Source organism: Meriones unguiculatus, chromosome 19 (assembly GCF_030254825.1).
Source record: "Meriones unguiculatus strain TT.TT164.6M chromosome 19, Bangor_MerUng_6.1, whole genome shotgun sequence".
NCBI lineage: Eukaryota > Metazoa > Chordata > Mammalia > Rodentia > Muridae > Meriones > Meriones unguiculatus.
Window position 1 is genome coordinate 57249185 of NC_083366.1, and position 27439 is coordinate 57276623.

General features: G+C 45.9%; 1 protein-coding gene across 3 annotated transcripts in view; it reads left to right on the forward strand.

The window, feature by feature from the left end:
• The first annotated feature begins 7048 nt into the window (after positions 1-7048).
• Hivep1 (HIVEP zinc finger 1) overlaps positions 7049-27439 on the forward strand; it is a 130233-nt gene continuing 109842 nt past the window's right edge. The window contains exons 1-2 of one of the 3 annotated variants that reach the window (XM_060372643.1): positions 7049-7161; positions 13300-13442. In XM_060372643.1, the coding sequence (XP_060228626.1) occupies positions 13403-13442 (40 nt within the window). In that variant the 5' untranslated portion in view covers positions 7049-7161; positions 13300-13402. Of the gene's footprint in view, positions 7162-9710; positions 9858-10167; positions 10304-13299; positions 13443-27439 lie in introns of those variants that run through there. The other 2 variants (XM_060372641.1, XM_060372642.1) reach the window with 2 other exon arrangements.

Below are 27439 nucleotides of genomic sequence, written 5' to 3' on the forward strand. Positions count from 1 at the left end.
AGTTGCAAGTAAGGAAATAAATGCTTGCTCAAAAGGGAATGTGTTTGGGGGGGGGAACGGGGGGAGCTGGAAAGATGGCTTAGCAGCTAAGCACATTCTCTCTTACAGGGAATCTGAGTTCAGTTCCCAAAACGTGTCAAGTGGATTGAAACTAAGTTCCAATGGATCTAACATACACACACACACACACTTGCACATACACATACAGACAGGCAAGCACACATACTTGCTTGCTTGTCTATAAAGGGAAGGAGGTCCTTAATTAGATACTTATGGAAGTAGGTCCTTCCAGATAACTTAATAAGCACATACTGCCCTTCTGCGGAACATCTCTAGGAAGCAGGTCATCATGACAACCTGTTTTACAGACAAGGACCGAACAAAAAATTTCTTAACATATTGAAACTTCGGCTGCCAATCCGCAATATGTTTGGGCTGGAATTTGGCCACGTGAATGATATTAACATTTCGTTCTCTTTTCTAGAAACTCTAGATTCACACAGCTGGATGCTCACTTTTCCTTAGTTGCTATCCTACTGGTCAACAGTACCTGCCAGACCCTCACCATTACCATCTACGGAAGCTGTCCCCCCAAAAGGGAGCTTCAAAGAGCTGTCAATAGCAGGAACCACACATGGTTTAGCTCTATCCAGTACTCCCAAAGCGCCTCACACTTTCTCATTCTTTTTATAATCTTATTTTTGGTATTTATTTACATGCTTGTTTTGGCAATGCTGGGGATGGAACCCCAGCGTGTGCATGTATTAGGTAAGTATCCTACCACTGAGCTAAACAACCAGCCCACAGTCTCTCAGAAACTTCCTGTTCTCACTCAGGCTTCCCACAAGTTCGTGAGGGGCAGGTACAAAACTCTGCGGTGATAAACTGCAGATTGGCCTTTGGGGATCATGAATCATGGGCTCCTACCGTAACATTTGTTGTGGATAATTTTCCACATATGTGTTTGGTTGGGATAAATTGTGCTTTAAAATTTATGAAAATTTGAGATCTCTTAAGAAGAAATCGTAGAGGTTTTGATAGAAAAAAAAAAAACTTGTGTGATTTTTTTTTCATTGTATCCAAATGGATACAGAATTATCAGTTGTTCAGACTAGATATTCCCAAAGAACCCATGGTTATTGAGAATGCAGAAGAAATATTTCTGGAAGAACCATTCTCCTGTTCATCAAGCCATGCTAAAAGAGAGGTATGCCTTTAGAATTATAAAAAACGGGGCGAGATATTGGTAGACAACATTAGACTTACTTTCCTGGAAGTAGCTTTATTTTGTTCCATGTGATGGACTATGGGACTTTCTGAGAGAACACGGTTACGAAACTGCAGTACCATCCCAGCCGGGGAAGGGAGGGGGACTGTTTTGACTCTCCTGTTACTATGTGAGGGATGGAATTTTACAACCAGAAGGTTCCACAGCAGTTGGGAACAACAGTTGTATGAGTAGCAAGCAGAAGACAAATGTGTGTGTCCTGTTACTCTGAGCACTCCATACTGAGGCTGTGCCAAGGTTTGCTGCTTGCATCAATATTTTTTATAATTACCAACCCTTGTGTGTGCAAGCCATTAATAGCAAAAAAAAAAAAAAAAAAAAAAAAAAAAAATTCTTTCAAATAAGATCTGTACTGTCTTTAGGCTAGATAGCCATCTGGCTAGCTGATTTCCCCTCCCTAACCTTATTTAGATGTCTTATTTTAACCCTTGTTCTATATTTTTTAACCATCTCCCATGAATAAAGTTCCATCTTCTCTTGCAGAAATTAAAATAGAGGAGAAATGTAAAAGCATGAGGCACAGATAAAAACTGTCCATGTGCAGCTGTTTTGTCCTCTTCTCCTGCTCATCTCTCTAATGGTGAGCTAATTCTACCTTCATTTTCATTAGCTCTTTCTGTAAAACTCCAGTTTTCCCCGTTGGTCTTAGACTTTTCTTGCCTTCTTTTATACTAATACTCAAAGATGTTTTGGCAGAACAGGAATTACCACAGTGGAGGGGGGGCAGGGCGCAACAAAATTACAAAGATGCCAATGAACTCAAAATCACAAATTCATAACCGTGGGCTTTTATAAACAGAAAAATTGTCATACTAGTAGCGAATAATGCAGTGGAGAAGTTAGGGAAAGGGAAAAATTGATGCCTGAATGGTTGCTTGCCAAAAACAATTCAGCTGCAAAAATCTGATGCAATGAGCAGGCAAGTGGGAAAGGTTCTTAGAACGCAGTAATCTGTTGAGAGTTGGGAGCTGCTGGAGTAAGAGGCTCAGGGAAAGAGCAATCTCAAGGAGGGCCAAAGACATGGGGAGTCTATCCAATGGACTTAGATTCTAGCAGCAAACCAAGCATTCTTAAGTATTCAGATTCTCTCGACATTCCTTGCTAAGAATGCGTTTGCTTTTTAAGCCTCTTTAATGCAACAATTAGGGTAGGAGCAAAGATAAGACATGTGCGTTGAATTAGGTGCGATCACTTGACACAACATTTTTCCTATGAAATCATCTTTAAATCTTTGTTCCACCAATTTGGGGCCAGGGGCAGGGATTTTAAGACAGGGTTTCTCTGTGTTGTCCTGGCTGTCCTGGAAGTCATTTGGTAGACCAGGCTGGCCTTGAACTCACAGATATATGTCTGCCTCTGCTGAGACTAAAGGCGTGTGCCACTAAAGGCGTGTGCCACCGCCACCTGGCCTCACTCCACAGTATTTTTTCTTAATTTTTATGGAAAAATATTTCCTTCCTCCCTCCTTTCTCTTTCCACCATTTCTCTTCCATTCACAGAAAATACTACACTGTTTAAATTCTTATCAAACTGCGGTTGATGAGAACTTCCATTTCTAAAATGATGAATGAAGATTATGAGCAAGCAGAACCAGGGCAGAGTATAAAGAAAAGGACTTGGGAATTGGGAAATGATCTGGGAGCACCTCAGTCCTTCTCCTTCAATAGTTTGCTGGTGACACCGTGCAGTCTCTGGGGCCATTCTGTATCCCAGAGGCTTCTTCCCCTGTAACCTGAGTAGATGTAACTTTGAGTCCAGAAATGGAAGTTTAGAAAGATGTTCATATATATATATATATATATATATATATATATATATGAAGTAAGAAAAGGGCTCATTTACATTGACATGAAAGATGAGCAGGATTCGGATTCCACCATTCTTCCATTCCACAAATGTTTGCTTTCACGTTGTTCTAGGTGGGAAACAGAAACAATGGTAAACAAAGCCAGGTCCACTCATTCCAAGCCCTATATTTCTCTCTCTCTCTGTCCCTCTCCCTTCTTCCCTCTCTCTCTTTCTTCTCCCTTCCTTCCTTCCTTCCTTCCTTCCTTCCTTCCTTCCTTCCTTTCTTTCTTTCTTTCTTTCTTTCTTTCTTTCTTTCTTTCTTTTTAAAGCAGAATTTCCCCCAGGGTAGCCCTGCCAGATGTGGAACAAGCTCCGTTGACCAACCAGGCTGGCCTCCAATTCACAAAGTTCTGTCTGCCTCTGCCTCTGCCTCCTGAGTGATGAGATTAAAGGTTTGCACTGCCCCACCCAGCTAAGATCTGTGTATTTAAAGGTTGAGAAATAATATGCATGGAAACCACCTAGATAACTTTAGAGTGTTAGATGTTATAAAAGGAATTAATATAGTGATAAGGCAGAGTCTGTGTATGGAAGGAGGTAGCCAGACATTAGATAGGATGAGGTTTAACTTATATGTGTTTAGGATATTGAGAGGCTTTGATCATTCAGCAATCAGGTTTACGTAGATCATTATTCCTGTGCACACAGATGGATTTCCATGAGTGTTTGACAACTCTTCTTAGAAAGGTAAGGTGTAGAGTCCCCAGCACTATTTCAAGAGTAAACTGGGCGTGGTGGCACGCGCCTTTAATCCCAGTGCTCAGGAGGCAAAGGCAAGAGACTCTGTGAGTCTGAAGCCAGCCTGCTCTATATAGTGAGCTCAAGGGCAGCCAGAACTATTTAGAGAGATCCAATCTCAAAACAAACAGACAGGCAAGCAAACAAACAAACAGATATTTAGCAGTAATTCTTCCTGGAAACTGAAGTCTAGAAGGAAATCCCTCTGATCTTTTTCTTAAGTACAAAAACACACCCTTCCTCAGTTGGCACAAACTTTCCTGTTCAGGGTCCCTTTAAAAAACTCACTATGGCAGGGATTAAAACTATCTTTAATTCCAGCATTCAAAGGACAGAAGGCAGGTAGATGTCTGTCTGGAGTTCTAGGAAAGCCTGGCTACATATCGAGAGATACCATCTCAAACAAAACAAAACAACCCCAAAACGGAATTCTTGCGTGCCACAGGACTGGTTGTGTCCTCTACCTCATTTGTGCAGCCTGCTCCCCAGGGAGGGTGTACTTGGAAATAGGGACTTCAGTAGCAATTAGAGTGAAGATGAGGTCATAACATGGGATTAGGGTTACTTCAGCTCATAGTTTGAGGATGTAATCCGTCTTGAAGGGGAGGACACTGAGGCTATGTATGGTAGATGAGATGTGCCTTTTCTTCTTACTGCTCTCAGGACAAGGAGCCAAGAGAAGAAAAGCAGCTTTGCTATAAAGCCCTTGGGCCTGCCTTAGTCATGCCCACCAGCACAGCTCTCTAAACAGAGCGGCCAGCTGGGGCCCAAGTACTCAAACTGCTGACTCTTTGGGGCCATTTCCTCTTCCATCCACAGCAGTGTCCTCATAGGAAGGGGAACCAGAGCCTTAGTTTCCCTAGCTTTCCCCTTCCATGAATACATGCCACTCAGTAAAGGCCACAGGGAGACTCACTGAGCAGGAAGCCATGTGCAGACCAGAAAGACAGACCTCAGTAGAAAGGAGTCTGCTGCAAACTTAATTGTGGATTTCTACCCTCCAGACCCTCCAGGGAATCAATGCATGCTGCCCAAGATCTCCGGTTTATGGTATTTTGTTACATTGGCCTGGGCAGACTGCTGCCATGTCTTAGACTGTTGTACTTGTGCTTACATAATTGGTTTTAGAGAACAATGTCCGGCCTTCTTTGTGGTATCTTTCAGCACGCTGCCTAGGATGCAGCTTACACTGGAATTCCGAGAACTGCTCGCAGCATTTCTGTCAATCACAACTACCCTTCCTTCAGCCTCTCTAACAGGTAGTACAACGAATAATATTCATGGAACAGGCATACCTTTCCAACAGAGCTAGAGACCAGTATAGCAGTGTGAATTAAATGCCAGGGGCATCACCTGTCTCAAACCCAAACACATTTTCCCTCCACTCCTGTCAGCCTCAAATATCCCAACAATTACTCTTTAATGATATCACCTACCAATTTCTCAGAATTTGAATAGCTTTACATTTCTAAACAATGACTTCTTCCCCTTTTCTGCTCCACAGATGCAGAATATTATAAAGAGTTTACAGTCTATTTTCCATCAAGCACAGCCTTTATGCGTTAGCATTTAGTCTGAATGTTCTCTGGATCCCAGTCATGAACTTACCATGTACTAACTCCGTAGCTCCCTGCAGATTATTTAACATTTTAGAAATGGGATAAAGGAGAAATGGGAGGACACTGGCCGCCACCACTGCCACTGTCACTACTACAGCTCGTGTGACTACATCTGCAGTCTTTGTGCCAGATCCCACGTCTATCCCAAATCCACCAGCCATAACAACTCTGCTTAAAAAGACCATTCTTCGTCCAGATGTCTCCAAACGACTACCAACTGCTTGCAGTATCATGTCTTAATTCCTTCCAAACAATGAATGGGGTTGGCTCTTGTCTAACCGCTTGGCGCCAGTTTCTTCTGACTGCCTCAAAAATACTATCAGGAAAACCTACCAGTCCCTGTGCTGGGGCCAGCCCAGGTGCACGGCTTCCGTCTGGGTTCCAGTCTGAAGAGCTTCCCTCCCACTTTCAGTACTGTCCTAATCTGGGTGTCCCTCATTTCTCACTCGCCTGGATTTTCCACTGCAGAAAGGAAACAGCGTCTCCTGGTTCTCTCCTTTTCTCTCTCGGCAGCTGCTTCCCTGGGCTTGAGTACTGTTTGTCTTACCGGCAGATCCTGAACTTTTCCTAAAAACTCTTCTGCCAGCTCACCCTCTCCTGGAACACCTCTGGAGAGACCTTCCCTCCACCTCAAGATCTCTCAACAGTCACATAAATAACTCAGTGTAACTTTAATTGGCTCTGTTTATAAGCTGCAGCTTCTATCTTTTCTCCCTCCAGGTATTTTTCCATGTGTTTGTGCTGTCTCCATTCATTTGTAAACTCCCAGAGGGCAAGGCCTGAGCACAGCATAGTGCTGTCATAAAGGGTATGTGCTGGGAAGGATGAATGGGAGACACTGCCTTTTCTCTATTACTAACCTGTTTTTGATTCTGATTTTCAGAACATCTTTTTTTAGCGATGATTCTGAGACTGTGAACATAATATAAAACATATATCCAGGTTGAGCTAGTGTCTGGATACATAAAATAAAACCAAGAGTTACAAGCTTTCCTTAACCTAAGGGGAGGATGTGCAAGTATTTTGACCCATAAGGGAATCTGTAGTGTGTTGTTATAGTTTATCGTCCCGGGTGTTGTATTCTTGTCTCTTCAATGCTGCAGGAATAGCTCAGAAAATAACATCAGCCTCCAAAGCCGAGATCTAAAAACTGAACAGAACCCGGAGAAACATACAAACGATCTTATTACAAGTTTATTACTGTGAGTGGAAGGAAAAAGAAGGCAATCCAGGAGACCTCCTTCTCTGATTCTAACAGAAAAAGTAGCACAGTTCCAAGACCAAGATCACTAGCTGGGGGAGCCTTCTTCAGCTCAGAAGGGAGCTGGCAAAGGTCGTTTCCCAGCAGGGGTTAGAGCTGGGGGATTCCGGCCCTCTGGCCACCTGCTGCGCTGGCTGCTAGCAGCACCCACAGAGGAGAATATCCGACTGTCACCAGGCGCTGAGCTCAAGGTATAACCCACGTAGGCGGTACACCAGATAACATCAAAGCTCCGGGTAGGGGCCAGAAAGGGGGGGCAGCGCAGCAAGGCAACCAAGCGCCTCCCCCAGCGTTTCCTCTCACGCCCACTTCCAACCTAGGAGGCTTTTGGTTTCTGCTTTTGTTGTTTTTAAAATGAAAAGTTGAACCCAGGAAGCTTGGGAGCAGACTTTTTGCCTTGTAGTTGGGTAAGTTTTCCCCCCTCTGTTCTTTTGTCTGCTCGGCTTGGGAAGAGCCCGGGAGTTGCTGCGGAGCCTGTGGGTTTGTGGCCAGGTCGATGCCGGGGTGGGGGGTGGGGGGGAGGGGACTCGGTGGACGGGAAAGCCCAGCGCACAGGGCGGAGGGAGGGACGGGCGGCGTGACCCGGGGCCAGCGGGAGGAACCTCCGGGATCTCCGCGTGGCGGTGGTGCTGCTGGCCGCACGGGGCGGAGGACCAGAGCCGCGGGGCCGCGCCAAGGGGGAGCCCGAGCCAGGCAGCGCTGGGCGGCCGCGTGGGAACCCGGGTTGGGGGACGCGCGGGTGCGGCCGCGGCCACGGGTTGGACTGGTGCTCTCCCTTTGCTGCTCTGCCGGAGAAATGCGGCCAGAGTCCCCACGGGACCCCACTTCTCCCAAGGGGCGAAGCATAGACATTTGCGTGGCCCGCTAGATAGAGAGAAAGGGGCCCCGTGGAAGCTCTCTGCCTCTCCTAGTCCAGAACCGTCACCCGGATCCCCTTTGTTCCAGGATTTTTGACAGTTCAAGCTGAAGTTTAACACTCACAGGGTTGGTCGGGTTCACTCACGCAATTCCGTTTTATTTTCTATATTCTGAGGACCTGTTCTGTACTGTGTCACAAAACAAACGAAACAAGCTACTTACACACAATCCAGCTGCACATCCCTGCATTCTGCTATGAAAGAAATCGCATTTAGAAAAATTCAGAAAACTTACTAGGGAAGTGTTCTATATTATCTGTCTCAGAAAGAAGTTTTAATATCGGTTTGCTGCCCATGAAAACCCAGTGAAATGACAAGTCAAAACCAGATATGCAGTTTGCTCCACTGTTCGCAGCACTGCTGTATCCTGGGTTCATGGATGTATTTCTGTTGTGTTCAGCAACAACTGAGTAAAAAAAAAAAAATGCATTCTGGTCCTTAGCATTTTCCCCCCCCGTTCCTAGTAACAAAAACTCGACTTATAAAGAATGTATTTTTATTCCAGAACATTAGCTATACGTTCATATCTGTCTACATGCTTAGCTTTTGATTCAAACAGCCCAACTGGGGGGAGGGGCGCCACATTGTATGTTTTGTCGACCTATTGGATATTTCATTCAATAAAATAGATGCTATCCTCCTGAGAAATTAAAATGGCACTATTTCATTGTAGGGCTGAAAACATAGCATGTTACCCACTCTCTGAACTTCCTGGCTGCATGATCTTTGCTCCTATGATCAAATTTATTTTTTGGTAGGCATATTTTTTCCCCTTTGCAAAACATTATTTTTGGCTCTAAGCTTGCCATTACTGAGTATTCCATTTTTAATCATTTCCATTCTAGGGCTTTGAGCTTTTCTTAGCTCCAGTGAGTTAGAGGTACGACTTCCTCAGGGGATTTTAGGGGTCATCCGTTAGCAGGAACGACCTGAACATCTTTTTGAAAGCCTAAAGGGAACAAAACAAGTTTGCACAGATGGTCAGCTGTTAGTGGGCGTATGGTCGTTTAGCAAAGAATATTTTTGCTTTGCGTCCTTTTTTTTTCTTTCTTTCTTTCTTTTTTTTTTTTTACACCTTATTCTTTTCAACTTTGAGGTGGCCGTTAAATCAGTCCCTTCTGTTGTCTTTTTAGCGGATGTGTAGACTTTTTAAGTTCAAACCGACAGCCTTCCTTATGCCTAACCTTGAGAACCTGCTTCAGCTCCCCAAATTCAGCCCTCTTGATATTTCCAGAGGTTTCCAGTACCCTTTCTCTAACGCTTTCTAGCAGCCGGGGTCAAACTCTGGTGTGTAATAAATTAGTCTGTCTTCCCATTCCTCTCCCCCAGAGTTCCAGAAGCTCGCTGCGTGGCTCCACCCCGCATCCCCTCCTCCACTTCCAAAGTTCCCTGGCGGGTTAGTCCCTGAGCTGTCAGGCAGTCAAGGAGGGGTTAACTGCGCTCCCCGCTGCTTCGGCTCTGGGAAGCACCGGCTCTCTCCGGAATAACCTTGGCTTTCCTCGATCTTTTAATAGAACGTCCGCCACCAAAAAAGTGGTTTCAGTTCAGAGCTTAATAACGCGTCCCCCCTTGACCCTCCAAACCAACGCCCCTCCCCCCTCTCTCTCTTCTTTAAAGTTATTTTTCAAAGTTAATGAGTTTCAAGTTTCACAATGATTTCCTCTTCCCTTTACGCGGAGCTGAGGAAACCCCCTTGGGGTCCCCCCTCCCTCCCGGGTCCTCCTCCTCCTCCTCCCGACTAGGGCCAGGGCGAGGGGCGGGGCTGGGAGACACCATGACGTCACCAGGCCGGCCCACATCCTGCTCTAGAAAGTCAAAAGACGGTAAAGAGGGTCGGGCCCCGCCCGGCCCCGCCCCTCCTCCCGGGCCAACCGCCCCCGACTGCGGCCCGGCCGGGCTTCCCCGGGCCTCGGAGCCCCGCCTCCCCCGCCGCCCCGCCCCGCCCCCCGGGCCGCGCCTCCTCCCGCGTCCAGGGTCCCCGCGGCGGGGCCTGCGGCGGCGGGCGGGCGGGGCGGCAGGGGGGCCCCCGGGCCGGCTTCACGCGAGCCCGCCCTCCCGCCGCAGCCCCCGCCCCGCCGCCCCCGGGGATCCCCTGCCGCCCCGCCCACGCGCGGGGAAGCCGCCGACCTTCGCCCCGGCCGCCCTCCCTCGCGCCGCCAGCCGGTGCTCTCGGACACCCGGGAGAGGTAAAGGCCGCTCTCTCCCGCCGGGTCCCACCCGGTCCCTCCCGCGCCCCGCTCGCGCCCGGGTGTGCCCGTCGGCGGCTGGACAGGGGCGCGGCGCGGATGGAGGAGGAGGAGGAGGAGGTTCTGCCCGCGTCCCGGTTGTCAAGTGCGGCGCAGTTCCCGACGGGGTGCGGGGCGGGGTGCGGGCCGGGGCGCGGCGGTGGGGGCGCTGCGCCCGGGAGAGCGCGGCGCGGCGCGGGGGGCGGGGGCCGGGACCACCTCCCCCTGGCGGGCGGGCGGGCGGGCGGGCGGGCGCGCGGGTGTGCGTGTGAGAGGAGTGTGCGCGTGTGCCGGCGCCGACCTTGCGGAGGGGATGCTGCTGCGTGCGGGGAGCCAGCCGCTCGCCACTTCGGCGGGGTCCTGGCCCGCGCGGGGCGGCGGGAGCTGCGGTCCTGCGAGCCCAGCAGGTACGGACGGGCCGGCCTCCGGCTCGCCGCTCGCCGCCGCCGCCTCTCGCGGGAGGGGGCTCGGCGGGGCTGCGGGAGACCAGGCCGCGGCTTCCGCACCTCCCGGCTTTGTGGCTGGCTTTCCCTTTCGGTCTTTTGCCCGGGCTGCCTGTCTACTCCCGGGCCGCCCGGGGAGTTTCTCTCCCGGCTGGGGCGCGCGCCCGCCGCCGGCGTGTCGGGGGGCCGCCGTGGGGCAGGGGCGCTGGGCGGCTCGGGCTCGCCGCGGGGTCGCCGGGCTCCGGCAGGAGTTGCGGCTGGAGAGGGGAGGGGGCGGCGGCGAGGCCGGCGAGAGGAGGAGTCTCCGGGCCGCCGCGCCAGCCAGCTCCGTCCTCCTCCTCCCGCCGCTCTCCGCATCCACTCCAGGCTCCTTCCGGAGCTGGCACTTCCATTCCCCCCCTCCTCCTGGCATGCGAGGCGCTTTGTTCAGTGCAGCGTTGCAGAGGGGTTTTCCCAGGCTCCGCCCTCCACATTCATTCATGTTTTTTCTCCTTGCGACTGTCTTTACGCTTTTTGATCGTGTCCTGGTTTTTTTTTTTTTTTTTTCTTCGCCACCTTGTAGTATGTATTTTCTTTCCCCTGGAAAGAACGGTTGATCACTGCTCCTGGTCCCGCTACGGTGCTGTCGTCTTTGAAAATAACCACTTCTCCACCGCGGATTTAAACGTGGGTTGGACAGCTAGGGACCCAGGGGGGTGGAGGCTGCTAAACCAGGTCGCCCAGAGCTGTTACAGGTTGGGAATTTGCATATTTTACATTTGTGCTCCGGAGCTCGTGGGGTCACGTGATCGGCTTACGAGCAGAGTTCACGCTTTAAAAACTTCGTAATATTGGTACCGCTTAAAGGCTTTAGTTTTAATAAGGAGCTGGGCGTTCGTAGCCTTCTTTACGCTCTCTGTGCAGTCAAAGCCTTCTTGAACGCGATAGCCGATGCCTCTGTGGTGAAGCAGGTGGGGGAGCACTATCTTTTGTAGGTCATTAGCTGGTGCTGCAAGAGGCATCATCCGTCGCTGACCATCGTGTTTCGTATTCTTCCTCTTGCGTTAGATTTTGAATAGTTTATGCTATGCCGACTAACAGCCGTGTTAGAAATAACAGCCGCAAGCACGTTAATTGTAGCCGTCTTTTCCGTCAAGCTGAAGTGAAAGCATACATTTCTAAAACCTTATTCTGGGATACACATTCTTTCTTTTAGAGGCGTTCTTCCCGGGAAGAACGTTCAGCGTTTCCGTGTGGCAGGCAAAGCTTCTACATTGTTCAGCTTAAGAGTCCTTACAACAGCCCGTCTGAGGTGGATACTGTTTCCTGGTTTTACTGTGTGGGAAATCTGATCTTTTCTGAGAGGTTAGGTACCTTGAAGGAGGTCACACAGTAAGGGGTAAAGCCTGGCCTTGAACCCGGTCTGGTGTGATTCCAAAGTATGTCCTCATGATTTGCTGTGTCATTCATCCCTTTGGGAGGGGTTGGGTAGGTAAGTGTTATCTTCTCTGCGGAAAGGGGCATGGAGTCCTGTGGGGCCACATTCCATAGTTACTGATCTGAGGCAGGTTTCATAATCTTGCCCAAAACTTTTTTTTTTAAACCTCCTCTGTAAAGTGGATGAATTGGAACCGCTCTCAAGTTGTTCTCTCCCCCAAAACTTGTTTCCTTCCCCCTCTGTAAAATGAATGAATTTTGAGCTGTTGTCTCAGTTGTTAGGATTAAATTAGGTGATAAGTAGAAACGCTGCAGTAAGACAGGTACCCACTTAGTGTTCTCTGTGTTGGGTACAGTAACAGATAGGAGAGATTTGGAACAAAGCATCCTTAGTGAATTGTGTTTGCTTAGTGATTAAACTTCCTTTCACCTGTGGTGCCAATGTAATGGGTTTTGCTTATCAGTATTGTTGCAGGAAGTTAAAGCTAAACTTTTAACTGATTATTGAGAAAGTATCCAATGAAAGAGAAGAGACAGAGGTTGCTGGTTTGGGCAGATGGGTGGTTAAGTTTCAGGCGTGTTCAACTTTTTGACATTGCAACATAATGTCATGGCTCAAGAACCTTGCAACAGAGTTACGAAAAAAATCACAAAAGAAATCTTGTAATGTTTTACATCAGTTTACTATTTTGTGTTGGGCAGTATTCATAGAAATCTTCAGTTAAACTTGCCCACTACCCTTGGGCGGTAGGTTGGACATGCCTGTTCGATCATTACATCTTGGCATGATGCATTTCAGATTGCGTTTGAAAAGGCACAGTGAGGACGGATTAGGTTATGCTGCAGTAACAAGTAATTCCCAGGCTTCAGGGACTTCAATCAACAAAGGGCTGTTTTTTGTTTAGGCAGCACGATCATATTGTATTCCTGGCAATGCAACTCTTTAGTCACATACACTGTCTGGAACAGTGCCTGGCCTGTGCCAGAGGGGACAGAAAGCTCGGGAAGATCTTGCTTTGATAACTCAGTGCACCAGCATGCATGTGAGACATGTCTGTGGTCTAGGCAAAGGTCAATATACAGCTGCTGGTCGCAGGCATGTGCAATCCTGCCATGAGCCTGGAAGGGAGGCGTGCCCTCGCTGGGGAACAGCCACCATAGCAACTGCGTATTAACTGAGTCAACTGAAATGACATGACCAGAACGTTGGGCTTCCCTTATGAATGGGCTCACGGAGTGTATGCAGCATGATTCGTTGTCACCTTACATCAGCTTTAATTGTACCCAGTGATGTATTTTTAAAGTGAATATTTTCACTCTTATCTAACCAATGTCTAGTGACTTTTTCCCCTGCCTGTTTTCTGGACAAGAGGGCCTAAAAAGTGGTAGGATGACCCACTCTTATGCCTCATTAAAAGCGAGTGGTGTTTGCAAAGGTTGCCTTCTATTGAGTTAGGGTCAGCTCTGCTCTGAGCCCTAACTTCTGAAATATTCGTTTCTTTTGAAGGTAGTGAGATTGATTGCTTTTATCTTTTTTTTCCCAGCATGTGGATTAACTGATGTCTGACGAGTACATGGAGCCAGCCTTTTGTGACCTGCTCTTCCAACAATTTCTAAGAAGAAAAAGGAGCTCTTAAATCTAAGAAAATGCCTAGAACGAAGCAGATTCATCCCAGAAATCTCAGAGGTAAGGCTCTACGCTCAGTGCTGAAAGGCTTCCGATGACCTCGTCATCAGTTGCGTTCTTGGTACCAGCAATGGCTGTGGGTTCCTGAGACAATGATGTTGCTTCATGGACTGCTCCATTTTTCTTCATTCCTCTTTGTCTTATATAGTAACTGTCCCTTACCTGCTTGATGAATTAATTTCACACAATTACAGTTCTGAGATTTCCCTTCTCCTCCTCCTCCTCCTCCTCTTCTTTCTTCTTTCTTCTTCCTTCTTCCTTCTTCTTTCTTTCTTTCTTTCTCCTCCTCCTCCTCCTCCTTCTCCTCTTCTTCTTCTTCTTCTTCTTCTTCTTCTTCTTCTTCTTCTTTTTCAAGGTTGGGCTTCTCTGTGAAGCCTTGGCTGTTCTGGAACTTGTTCTGTAGACTAGGGTGGCCTCAAACTCATAAAAATCTGCCTGCCTCTGCTTCCCAAGTGCTAGAATCAAACGCAGGGGCCACCACCATCCAGTGATTTCTCAGGAACTATGGAATCTGAAATGGACAGTTGATGTTTTCTGATAATTGAATCATTGTGCTTTTATGTTCATTCGAGGAAAAAAAATTCCCCCCTCTATGTTTTCTCTCTCTGGGAGATTGAATTCTGGGCTTCAGGTATGCTAAGCAGGTGCAGTTTCAATGAGCTTTGCCACTACACTCCCATATCTGTTGGAGATTTATTTCTGTAAGTTATATCAGGATGAAGAAATGAAGAGAGTTGGAATTGACCTTTACAGTTATTTGCAGAAGTCAGAACAAACTGACTTATTTTCAGCAAAGAAGCATTTTGTCAAAATTTGTATATAAGGTCTAGCTTGGACCTTTCATACTAACACTGGAAGGTAAATGTTTTTCCTTAAAGGTAAAGATATTTAATATTGGGAAAGTGAGCACACTTTACCTTATCTGCGAAACAATTTTTATTGTTTTGATGCGTTTCATTCACTGTGAATAGTGTTATCACTTCCACTTGACTCTAGTATTGAAGGGTGTAACAGTATTGGACTTCCGTGTGATGGCTCAGTTGGTGAAGTGCTTGCGGTGCCACTAGCAGGGCCCGAGTTCAGATATCTAGCAGCCGCGTAAGATTGGAGGCAGTAGCACAGGCCTTGCAGTCTCAGTCTGTGGTAAAATGGGAGGTGGAAACAGGAAAAAGCAGAGAAAGTTTGCGGGCCAGACATTGTAGTATACCCAGACACCAAGAGATGCTGTCTCAGACAAGGTGGGAAGTGAGCGCTAAAGTTGTCCTGATATCCACACACCTGGTGTGGCATGTACAGACCAGTATTCACACACATGAAAACAAAGATATGGATGTTTGTGTAGAGATTATGGTAGTGTGAAGCAAAGAATGGCTCAGTCAAATAATCTTAAACAAAGTAAAATATCTGTGAAATGGACACATCTCTTAATGTTGTACCCATGTACAGAGAAGTGCACTGTTGGTGGTTCTTTTACACAGATGCAGAGTGCTCATCCCTTCGCCCATCTCACATGGTCTAGACTGCTGCAGGCCTGGCCCGCGTGGCTTAAGCTATTGCTCCTAGACCGCAAACAGGAAAATGTATTGAGTCTGTAGGCAAGGGCTGACTGAGGCTTTTTTTATTCATAAACTCTTTTTATGGAAGAAATTTGTATAAGCTCTTGATTGTATAAGAATATAAAGTATAAAATAGCAAGCATTTACTAACACTAACTCATAATTAGAAAAATACTTTGTATGTTTGTATATGCATGTGTGTGTACAGTTACCTCAGAGGCCAGAAGAGGGTGTCGGAGCCCCGGAAGTTACAGGCAGTTGTGAGCTGCTCAGTGTCGGGGCTGGCAACTGAACTGTGATCCTCTGCCAGGTTAGCAAGTCCTCTTAACTACTGAGCCATCTTCCTAGCCCCAGCTCATAAAAGTATAAAAAAATTCATCAATTTTACAAATGGCAAAAAGAACATTCGAACGCTAAATTTGATATGCTTGTTTAGTTTTAAAGAAAGGAAGTAGATCAGAGCTGACTGTTTGATACAGCAGGATGTAGAGCGTACGTAATGTTTTCGATTCATCAGTGCTTTGAAGTGATGGTTTTTGGAGCTGTACTACTACATAGTGCCACTTGGCAGAAGTATGGTTAGGAGTATGTCAGAAATTGCTGGAGATTCTATCCTAATCCCAAGACCTTCTGTCTGTCTGTCTGTCTATCTATCTATCTATCTATTTTTTAACAAAAACTTAAGTCAGGAACTGAAACAGCAATTTTTAAAATCAAATATTTTAACACTAACAACACAAAGGTCAACACTCATTTGACACATACATGCTGTGGTTGAAATATGTTAAGTTGTTACATGTTTCTAGAGGAGCAGAAGACTTTTAGCAGTGAGTGTATCATGGCAATCTTTTAAGTCTAGTTGTGGGAATCCCACGGTGTCTCAGGCAGGGTCCTTGAGGGTGTGACGGCCTGTGCCGTACAAAGTGCACTTGTTTTGTGCCCAAAGCCGAGGCTACAACACAGCGCCTGCTGTAGCACCAGTGAGCACTGCTCCTCGCCGGCACCTTGAATTCTTCGTGCACTTGGTTTTCAATTAATTTTTGGTCTTTGCGTGTTTAGAAATCTTTTACTGTTGCCAATTTTTTTCAACCCCCACATTCAGTTTTTAGGAATTAAGCAATTTAAGAATCTGAGCTGATGAATTGTAACAGTTTTATTTGTATATCTAAAAAGGGGAAAGAATGGGGTAAAAGTGGTACATCTGTCCAAGCCCCTTGCTGTGTGTGGAGTTTGGGGACCTTGAAGCTACTCTGGGTAAGTGAGAGTGCAGTGGGTGACCCTGATGATCAGGCCTGGGCGTGGGGACAAAGGTGTGGTCCCTGTGTGGACCTGTGTGTGGATACTATATGGTCAGGCTATGCTTACAAAAGCTGTTTTTCATTCAGTAATAAATTAACATTAGCATACTAAGCTTCCCTTTTCATTTATAAATGAAAAGGAAACTTGACTTTTTGATTCTTGTAATAACAATTAGCACATTCTACAACTGTCTGAAGATAATCTGTTTTCACTCTTATGCTGTCAGTTTTCTGTTTCTTTGCTTTTTCATTCTTTCTTTGTTTATTTGTTTGATTAAAAACTGAAGGCACACACGAGCTGAGACGGGGTCAGGAACACCAGTGCCCAGTTTTCTGCTTCTACACTTTGTCCCCATGGAAGGTCTTCAGGGATCTTTGCACAGAACTGACTTTCTTGGAGCTGTCGCCTCTGTGATGACAGCAGCTCCTGCAGGATCTGTCATGAGGCCTTGCCTTGAGGCCACCCTACATCCTTGAGTGAGTGTTTGTGTGTGTGTGTGTAAGTACTACCTACTATGTAGTATCTGCTTTTGCCTTGCTGCTATGCAGCAGGTTCTCAACTCAATACCATTGTCCTCCCCGTGTGAATGGTGCTTTTCGCTGTGATACTGTTGGGTCCCAGGAAGTCTTCAGTACTGTTGTACTAGGAAAACATACCTCAGGCACATGCCTTCAAGGTCAGAGATGTCTTGAGCATCAAACAGGTTAATTGTAAATGTTCTTAGGAGAAACATATTTATTTGGGCAGTCATCATAAGGTGACATTTAGACATCCATTTCTTGAGCTATTTGAATCAGTGTTTGTTTCATGCCTGAAAATGCACTAGAACTCTGTGCTGGCATGGGTAACTCCCCAGGCTCATGGAGGGGCTGATGACTACAGTGCAGTTCAATGAGGTGGGGGTTTAGGTGGAGCATGTTAACTGCAACATTTGGGAGTCAGATTTCCCAGACTCACGGAGGAACTTGAACATCTCTGCTTCACTCTGTCAGAATCTGAGCTTTCTAAAGAGTGGCCTTCGCCCTGTTTACTGCTGCAAGAGAGACCTCTGGGTATGGCTGCTTCCCAAGGTGGGCATTGGGAGGGAGGCCTCCCTTTAGAATTTATTTGTCTAGAGAGAACCATGTTCCACTTTGAGGGCAGCAGACAGGCTAATAGCCGCCTTCACTTAGCCAGCAAGTAGAGGCCCAGAAATCTGTTAATGAATCCTAGACTGCTGGATTAATTTATGGTTTCCTAACTTTACAGTTGTGTAAAGTAATAAATATCTGTAGAGTAATAACCCTCTCTTGATTGGATTCGTGAGTGTGCCTGTACCAGGAGTTACAGCTAGCTCAGGAAGCTCCTAGTGAGGTGACAGTGAAGTGGCCCGTGTTCTGAGGACAAGCTGCCCTCATCTTCTTCCTGGGATTTTTTTCTTGGCCTCTCAGGTGGTAAGGCTTGAGGAACTGGTAACTCCGATGATCTGTGCCAGTCATTTCAGACATGGGGCTGTCCTGTGCTGTGCTCGTCACTATATACATTTCAGGGCTGTGAAAAACCTGGCTTTGTTGTATCTGAGTCTAAGATTTCAAAGCCTTGCTTTCTTTAAGATTGGAAGTCATTGTGCAAAATATGAGATATTAGCTCATGTGTCTAATTTTCACTTTTATTGGTTGCATGCATTAGACTATGAACACCTCAGAAAATTAAACTATGCCAGGTAGTATTTGGGGCTCTTCAGATGATGGCCATCCTGGACACGTGGGCTCTATCAGTGTCCCTACCTTACAGGATAAGGAGCAGTATTCTGAGTCTGGGCAGGAGACTTTGCATAGTTAGGCCTCGAATTCTTCTGTGTCTTGGGAGTGGCCATTAGCCATTCTGGAACTCAGATAAAAAACGTAACGTCTCTGTGCTTTTCTTTCTCCATTTTTGTTCCTTTTGTTTTCTTCCTCTTTCTCTGTGTGGAGTCTTTGCCAAAGACTTTACGTATAGTTTGAGTTTTTTTGTTTTTGTTTTTCCTCTTTGTCAAGGTCCCTGGTCCCTCCACAAACACACACCGGGTCCTCTTTGCATACATGTCTGTGTCCTCTTGTACTCATCGCCCTTAGTATCTTCACAGCTCTCATCCCTGGTCCGTGTCAATGGCAGGTGAGACCTGTTTGGATGTGAGACAGTAACTGGTGCTGGAGAAATTTATGAGTTTGAACCTTTGGTAGGAATTGCTTTTTTTGATACTTGATCATCTCTGATTAATTTCCATATGGTACAACGTTTTAATGGCCTGAGCTGAGAAACCATGTGATTGTTATGAACTTACATTGAATATAAAATTTCACCATAGGATTCATTTGTAGAGATATCTTCTCTGTACTTTAAAAAAATTATTGAAACTTTTTTTCATACAGTATATTATCTTCCTTCATCTTTTTCCAGATCCTCCTTACCACCCAACTCATCCAACTCCACATCTTCTTTCTTTTTTTGGAAAACAAACAGGCAAATAAACAAGCCAGAATAAAACAAAACAGCAAAGGAAAACTAAAGAAAAAGCAGGAGAAATACATACAGGTTTAGAAATACAAAACCCATAAAAACAAAATCAGAAATTATAATAAAAATCAAAAGACAGGTAAGGTTAAAAAATGCCCAGACAAAGCCTTGTGAGACAAAACAAAACAAAACCTCAAAACAAAAAACTAAACAAAAAAAAAAATCCCAAAACCCTATTAAAATACCACGAGTTTGATTTTGTGTGCTTCTTCCGCTGGACTTACGTGGTTTGTATGACCAGCGAGACTCCGCTGCAAAAAACTTGTGGGCTATAGATGGGGCCCTGTGTCTAGTTCCTCTCTCCGCACCAGGACCCAATCTGGCTTTGACCTGTGCTGGCCCTCTGCCTGCTTCGGTGGTCTCTCTGAGTTCATATGTGCGTCAGGCCTGTTGTACTGGAAGACAGGATTTTTTGGTGGCTATCCCCACTAGCTCTTACAGTCTCTACCTCCTCTTCTGAAGAAGTCCCTGAGCCCCGTGGGAGCTTCCATTTTCTGGGAGACATACCGTTTAGGACTGGGAGTTCAAGGTCTTTGACTGTGCTTTGTCCAGCAGTGTCTGGGTTGGTTCCCATACGCTGGCGGAGGAGCGTTCTGTCATGGTGGCTGTGCTCCGTACTTCAGATTGCTGGTGAAGGCAGAGCTGGACTTCTCACCAGGATGTGGCGCTGTGTGGTCTTGTGCTGGTTGTTTTCCGTGTCTGTAAAGTGCAGAGAGTGGGTGAAGGCTAGACCACAGGGCTGCAGCCTGTTAGTCACGTGCCTGGTGCAGGGTTAGCAAGTGAAGCGGAACAGCCCCGCCCGGAACTGGCTGACGTCAAACCTCCGGGCTGCAAGTGTTTCACAAGCAGGGACAGGAGAGCTGCACAGGCCACTTGTCTGTGCTCCTGGGAGGTCACTCTCGTCCCGACACCGGGAGGCTGAGGATCTAGAAGTGGAGGCCAGTGCAGAAAGCCATCTGGGAAGGGAAGTCGTGCTTACTGCCGCCACTTCCAGTTTCCACTTGAACTCACTCAGTATTTGCCTTTTTTTATTTTATTTATTTATTTATTTTGGGGGTGGGGGGGGTCATGTTAAAAGAGGTAGAACAACGTTATTCTCCATCCAGTATTCAGGAAACTGAAAAGCCATACTGAAGTATAAAACATTTCAGCGTGACTCGTCCCACGGGCTTTGAGTGCTGTGCTGAGGTTTGGAGATAGGTGCCATCTCTGTCCCCTGCTCCACCCAGGGTAGGAAGAGAGACCCAACCTGCTTTTCAGGGTTCTCTGACTAATGAGAACCCTTTCACTTGTCGTCAGTTCATGAGCCTGCTCCGGTGGTCGTTTTCAGAAAAGCTTCTAACAGAGGGCAGGTGTGCCTTGTTAATGTAAGGGCTGTCTGAGTTCATGAGTGGAATCTGTCTGAGTCTAATGATTGTCACGGGGAATTCTGTTCACACATTGCTTTTCACATTTGAATGTTAGGTCAAGCCATTCTGTGCTGACAGTGAATTATCTGAGAGGCCAGGAATCCAGTAGAGCAAAAAAAAAAAAAAAAAAAAAAAAAACAAAGCAAAACAAAACAACCATGGCTTATTTAAATTATTTTTCTGTATTGATTGAAGTAAGTAATAATTTAAAAACCAGTTTTAGGTGATATAGGTGAGAAAACCATTGGTATGTTTAGAAGCTGTCATGTCAATGGCTGGTATTATTTGACTAGGATAATGCAGGAATATACTTACTATAGTGTTGTTGGTTATTAATATTTACTATTGATTTATCTTTTAGCTAATCAGTGGTTATTCCTAAACCAGCCTTAGACCCAAATCACCACATAGGGACTGGGATTTAATTAACCTAAAGCACAGTGCTGGGCAATAGTTACTCCATCCTAAACCTCCAAGCACACATAATTTCCTGCCATCAGCTTTCACCCATTATACTTGCTTTTAGTCATATCTTAGGTCTGGTCTACACTCCACGTCATTCCAAGACCTCTCCTCCTGATTCTCTTCTCCTCTTTCCACTTGTTTCCTTCTCCTCCCCTCTCTGGAACAGCCCCCGCCCCGCCCCATTTTCACTGTTGCACAGCATTGGGGCTGGTTGTTTAATTGACAATATAGAGAACAAATGGTGGCAGGTTTACACAAACGTAAGACAGTTAGTACTTAGAATAAGCATCATACTGCAATGTCTGGTTTGAAACCAGATAGTGGGGTAGAGAAATCAGCATTTGAATGAACAAGGGCACATTCCATACGATATTATACCAACAGTATAGAAAACCTCCCATTTTGCTTTGCAGATAATTATTCTCCAGTTCATGTTTAGAGTATGTGTGTTGCTTTCTGAATGCTTATCAACATTAACCAGATTTTTTCTTTTTGAAAGAAAATATAAACTGTAATAATATAATTAACCACAGTAATGACTTTATTTTAGAGCATCTTTGCACAAAATGTGTTGTGCTGAGGTAAAATTTTATCTTACTGTATAGGAGAATAGTGAGTAATGTGAATAAAAACTCCTCTCATGTACAACGGTAGGTAAGCCCTGCAGGTAGAATGTCCAGATTTGAGCAAGTCTGGGCTACTGTTTGTTCTTGAGTCCAGTGGAAGTATTTAATGAATAGATGAAATGCTTTACTTTTCAATTAGTATTTAACATTTAGCAGTGTTCTGCATATTAATTAAATACACTCTTCTGAATAGTATTACTGTGCCAGTTGCAGTTCATCACCTCATTATAGCTAGAGCTATAGATTGCTCACTGAGCATGAGAACCTGTGGCCACGAGGGGTCATTTCACAAGAATGCTCAGTTCTTTATTCAAGAAGGCCTTTTTGACTGTTAATTTCCAGACTCACACATTATACAGTTGTATAGGATTACTATATCATCATCACTACCACCGTCACCATCGTCACCACCACATCATCATTGAGATGTAATCTTACTGTGTAGCCCTGGCTTGCCCAGAACTCAATATGAAGAACAGGTGGGATCTGAACTCACAAAGATCTTCCTGCTTCTTCCTACTGAGTGTTGGAATTAAAAGTATGACCCGCCCAGGCTGCAATAATGCATATTGCATTAATTTTTACTCTTTTCATTGTAAACATTTAACCAAGTTCTGAGTTGGTTCTATGGTGTACTCCATCTAGAGGGTATTACACTATGTTGCAGAGGTATTCAAAGGTAGAAAGCCCTCACAGTATGGTTGGATCCAGTCAGAGTCACAGATCATTAAATTAGGAGTCCCTAAGTATGGAACCATGGTGGGCTTGACATGTGTAACTACTGGATGTGTCAGGTGCTAGATGAAGGGTTTAAATGCACGTGCTGCTTGGAAGAATGCTTCCATCTTTTTGTTTACAACTTTGAGATTTGCCATGAAGAAAACCACAGGACTGGTGTGTAACTGCCCAATACCTACAATATTTAAGTAAAAGGCTAGACATAAAGTTAGACCAGAATGTTATAGAAATGAATGAAAAAGACAAATGGGCTGGGCCCACACCCTGGCACCTAGAAGGTAGTCAATTGCAGAGTTCCTCAGATGGCACGAGTTAGAGTGGGAGGGTCCTTGCTCATGTTCGGTTCATTCAGCCTCATTCTACAGATGAACAGAGAGATGGACACCTACGGGTTTCCTGTAGATGGTATTTGTGGAGTGTTCTTTCTGATACTTTGGTTTGTTTCTGTTTGTGTTGAGATGGGATGCTGCCATGTTGCCCGTGGTGGCCGCAGGCTGTGGGTGATGACCCTTGAGTAGCTAAGACACACCTCGTGCCTCGCCTCCCGTCATTTTTAAGTTATACGGCTTCGCATAGTTATGGCTGGTGGCAAGGCAGAGGCCGTTCAGATGATGTTCTGCTGTCCACTGTAGCCACCCTTTCTGTAGGTCTGTGTCCAGAGCTCTATGCCAAGAGGTTTTTATTTTTCATGAGTACGTGTTTCAACCGCATGGAGTAGGTGTATCATTACCACATTTTATAGTTGAAGGAAGTGAGGGGTGGAGAAGTCGCCACTTGCCCAGAGTGTCATAGCTGGGATCTCCATAGCCACCTCCTTGGCTTCCAATTTGCATAGTCATGCTCACACTAGTGATGTTGATAGGAGGCAGCTCTTTCCTGATGGGCAAGTTTTTGAGTGCTCACCAGCCGGAGACTGGAGCTTGCTAAGAGAATACAAAGCCGAGAGTAGGGAGGTCAGGGTTAGAAGGATTGTAAGCTTCTTTCCTTTTAAGTCTTTGCTTGTTGAGAATCCATTTCAGAGTTGTTTGTATATGTGACTGCAAGTTGAATTCACCACCACAAACAATCCTGGGAATTTCCAACCTCCTCCTAAGAGTAGCCAATCTGTAAAGACATTTGTGTATGTGGTTTGCTGAATTATGCTCAGTTGGAAGTAAAGTTGGCTTGCCTAAACATAAGAAGGGCAATATTTAAATGAAGGTTTCAGCATAAGAGCTTGCTTTTCAGAGATGAACCTATTAAATATTCAAGCAAAATGCTAATTGACATTCTAAGCTTTTCCTTGTATGCTATACACTGTAGAAATTCAGACAAGCAGACTGTCTTAATTTCTGCTGCAGGGTTTCTTACATTGCACAGTAGGGAAAGGGGGCATGAAGCACCGTTTGTAGGGATCAGAGTCAGAGAGTTATATTAGTTTTCTATTTTACTTCTTGGTACGGTGAAACAAAACCTAGTTCCTGCCTTCTTAGTTTTCAGTATAGCGTGTCTGTAAGTCCTGGAGAAGGCATAGGAATGATACCACACACCTAACAGCTGCATTTGAAGATGGGATATGCAGTAGCGCCTCCAGGGGAAGAAGCCGGAAATGACTTCAGTGCCAGAGCAGTGTGGCATCCTTCTCAGAGATGTCCACTCTGGGTTTTTCTTCGGGAGGGGCCTTGACTGAGGAAACAGTTTTGAGACAGATTTTTAAAGAAAGGAAAGACAGACTGGCAGAGAAAATAATTTGTTTAGGCTTTGGTAGAAAGAACGGGGGCTGGGAGTGGTGGCACACACCTGTAATCCCAGCACTCAGGGAGGCAGAGGCAGGTGGAAATCGATGTGAGTTCAAAGCCAGCCTGGTCTACAAGTTGAGTCCAGGGCAGCCAAGGCTACACAGAGAAACCCTGCCTCCAAAAAACCAACAAACCAACCAAACAAACTTAAAAAAAAAAAAAAAAGAATGGGTCAGGGACACCAGTGTTGGGTCCTGGGAGCACTGGCTTGTTTAGTTAGAGTGACTTTCTTAATGAAGTTGAATTCCAAGGACCCAAAGGGAAAAGATTTCTTTGATTTGGTGTGTATAGTTTCTATTTTTTGGTAATGATGAAATTGTTGTTATTTTTATGCTGGTAGGGTAGGTGTATTTGAATTTTTTGAAGACAGTAGAGGCCAGATGTTGGCATATACTGTGAAGTTAAAACAAAAACAAAGGGACTCTCAACTTCCATTTCCATGTAGGGCCAGTGTGGTTTGCTGCTACCCAGGGAAGAAGGTGGAAGGTTAAAGGATGGACGCAATCTTGTAAAAACATTAGAGAAACTCCCTGCAAATGGGCAAGACAGCAGAAGCGTATTACTTCGGTCTCCTGTTTGTGAGCAAGGCATGTAATGGCCAAGGTTGAGCACATAGAAAGCAATCCTGGGTCATTCTTGCGTAGTTGTCATTTTGGAGCAGTGGGTCGGGAAACTGCTGGTTAAATCCAGACTCTGTCAGCTTCTGAAGTTAACGTTACGTTAAAACATCCTTGTGTCTGTTGGCACATTTTTCTGTCTAGGGCCATTTTCTTTGGGTGGGGGCAGGGATGAGTAGTTCCCTGTGGCTGACTAAGCTGTGGTGCCTGCTTCTAAGTAGAGCCCGTGCTAACACACACCTCGGAATGTGTGTGCGAATCAGGAACTGTTAACGTGATGTTTCCTTCTCTGACAGCAAGAGCCCATCCTCAAGTGTGGTGTCAGCAAATGGCCACACTGACTTCCATTGCTCAGAAGTCTCTCTGTGGACTTCTGTGGCCCTGCTCTGATGTGTTGGCATCATGTGACCTTTAACACGCTCTGCCCTGTGTTTTGGGAAATTGTTATAACTCAAGACCTATCAACTGTGGTACTCAGACATGAAGGCGCAAACATCGGTGCGCGTGTGTGACAGTGAACATAGCCCACATTCAGCCGAAACATGCGAGGGCACATGTGGCTTTCTAGGAGGGTTTAGGTGCCATGTTTCACTTTCTAGATGCTGATGGTTTCGTTGGATGGTCTGTGCTTTGATGGGGTAGTGTCTAGTGTGTGATGAGTTCCACATTCAGCGTTCATATGACATCTTGGAGGAGCTTGATTTTGCACTAACTGTGGATTTGATGATAAGCTGTTTCACAGGAAAGTTACCTCTTCCGGTCTCCAGGTAGTGAAGTCACTGCCTCTGCCACACCACTGTGGCGTGTGTATATTGTGTGAGTTTTGCTGAAGTGTAATATGTAGTCAGTAAAATCCAGTATACACGCCCAGTTCAGTTAACCTAGTAAGTTTATAGAATGTGCAGCCTTTCGCACAGTCTAGTTTTACGTCATGTGTACGCACCCCCCCACCCATGTCCTTCTGTCATTGGCAATTGGACCTCTTCCCTAGCTCCAGCCTAGATAACTGCTGTTCTCTTTCCTGCTCTACCATGGCCTTCTCTGGAAACCAGATAAAGGGAATCATAAGAGAATTTCCCTTGCCTATATGTGTACCTCGTATGTGGATAATTTATTTGAGATTCTTCACTCGGATTTTGTTGCCTTCTGTTGTGAAGTAGTATTGTTTTATACACAGCCTGCTTGAGCACGCGTGAGCTGGTGGTCACCAGCGTGGTTGATGTCTCTGTCAGCAGTCTCAAATCCGCAAGCCTAGTGGGATTTAACCTTCGCTTTCCCTGATACTGCTCTAGCTCATTCTTTGGGTTACCATTAGGTGAAATTTTTTTTTCCTATTCTCTAGCTTTTTGCTTATGTAAGCCCGAGTTAGGCCCAATTCTGCAGCTGCTTTGTCATACAACCCAATGGTGGCTCTTTAGCCTCATGTTCGTGAATTGTTGCATTTGTGTCTGCGCTCTGTTTCATTTCTATTTACTCTGTGCATTTATTCCTTTGCACTTTATTGTTGTCTGTTGGTGCTTGTTTTGATTTCCGTTTTTATGGTCTTAGTGATTATTCTAGAGAGCATCTTCATGCATCCTTGTCTGGGAAGAGCGGAAACCAAACTCTGGTAGAAGGCAGAAACTTTGCCCCAGTCTCTGCTGCCCTCATTATCAGTGTCTGAGCTGTGTGTCATAAAGCCAGCTGGGCAGGGTGAAATGAGTGCAGTCTGCAGTCTGCTTTTAAAAACGTCTTAAAAGAAATGAAAAGTCAAGTCTATGTTTATCTTTATAGTCGCCATTCTTGGCACTGTTCTGTAGACTCAGGCTGTTGTCTTGTGTCCCTTCAACTTACAGGTCTTTCCACAGTGAGGGCTGTCCCCCCCGTTGCCCATTCATATCCTTTGTGACCTTTTGTCACCTCCATCCTTCCTCATGCATCGCTCCTCGGCCCCCCATTTTCTCTCATCGCTCATCAGTTGTCCCTTGGTATATGAGGGAGACTCTTCTCAGGACGCTGCAGATGTGGAGCCCAGGAGAAGAAATGACATGCCTGCACGTGCCGTCCTGTTTCCTTGTTTATCTGCAGATTGCTTGTAGTACCTAACACAACCTAAGTGCTCTGTAAATAGTTGTTAGACTGTCCTGTTTGGAGAGTAACAGTTTGTGTGCTCCAGTATCATAGAGCTGCTGGTCACTTGTGAGTGAGCACAGAGGTGCCATGGTCCTGTGCGGGAGGATCTCAGAGGATAACGTTAGTGTTGGTCCTCATCTTCCGCCTTTACTGAGCCAGGGTCTCTTTTGCTATTGGCAAGTGCACTGTTTTCGGCAGGCGAGCTGGATGGTGGGGTTCCAGGGACTCCTGTCTCTGTCTCCCGTGTCACCCTAGGAGCACCGGGGTGACAGACTTGTGCCATTGCTGTTGTTGGCTTTAGGGTGTTCTTGGGACAGGAAGTTAGGTCTTTAGACTTGTGAGGAAAGAGAGGAACTGAGCTCCTCTCATTAGCCCTGTGTTCAGTATTTGTTTATGTTTTGCTTTCTTAGTCTTTCCTTGAAAAACCCAGGTTCTGAGGGGCCACACTGTGTTTTGTGTTTGGCCAAAGATGAGTTCATAAAGGCGCCATTGTCCTCAGATAGCTCCATGAAAACCAGGGGTACTGTTGAATTACCTGTAGTTCAGACACTCACCTGCCTTGGCTTTTGCTTCTAGTTAGACTATCTGGCATCTCTGCATGTGCCCACGGGAGCCCCGTCAGTAAGGGCTGCCTAGGTTACCTGTACTGTCTGCTGTTGGTGCGGAGCCTCTGGTGGACCACGGAGAGTTTATTCAGCACACATTGGTTGCCTCCCCTCTCAGAGCTTATGTGAATTCTTGGGAATCTTGTCCGAGCTGGGTAGGACCTCCTTCTCAAACACAGCCTCTGGCCTTCCAAGTTCACTTGCCTGTGGCAATGCCACTCACCTGACCGTGTTCCCTGTCCGGTAGGCTTGGCAGT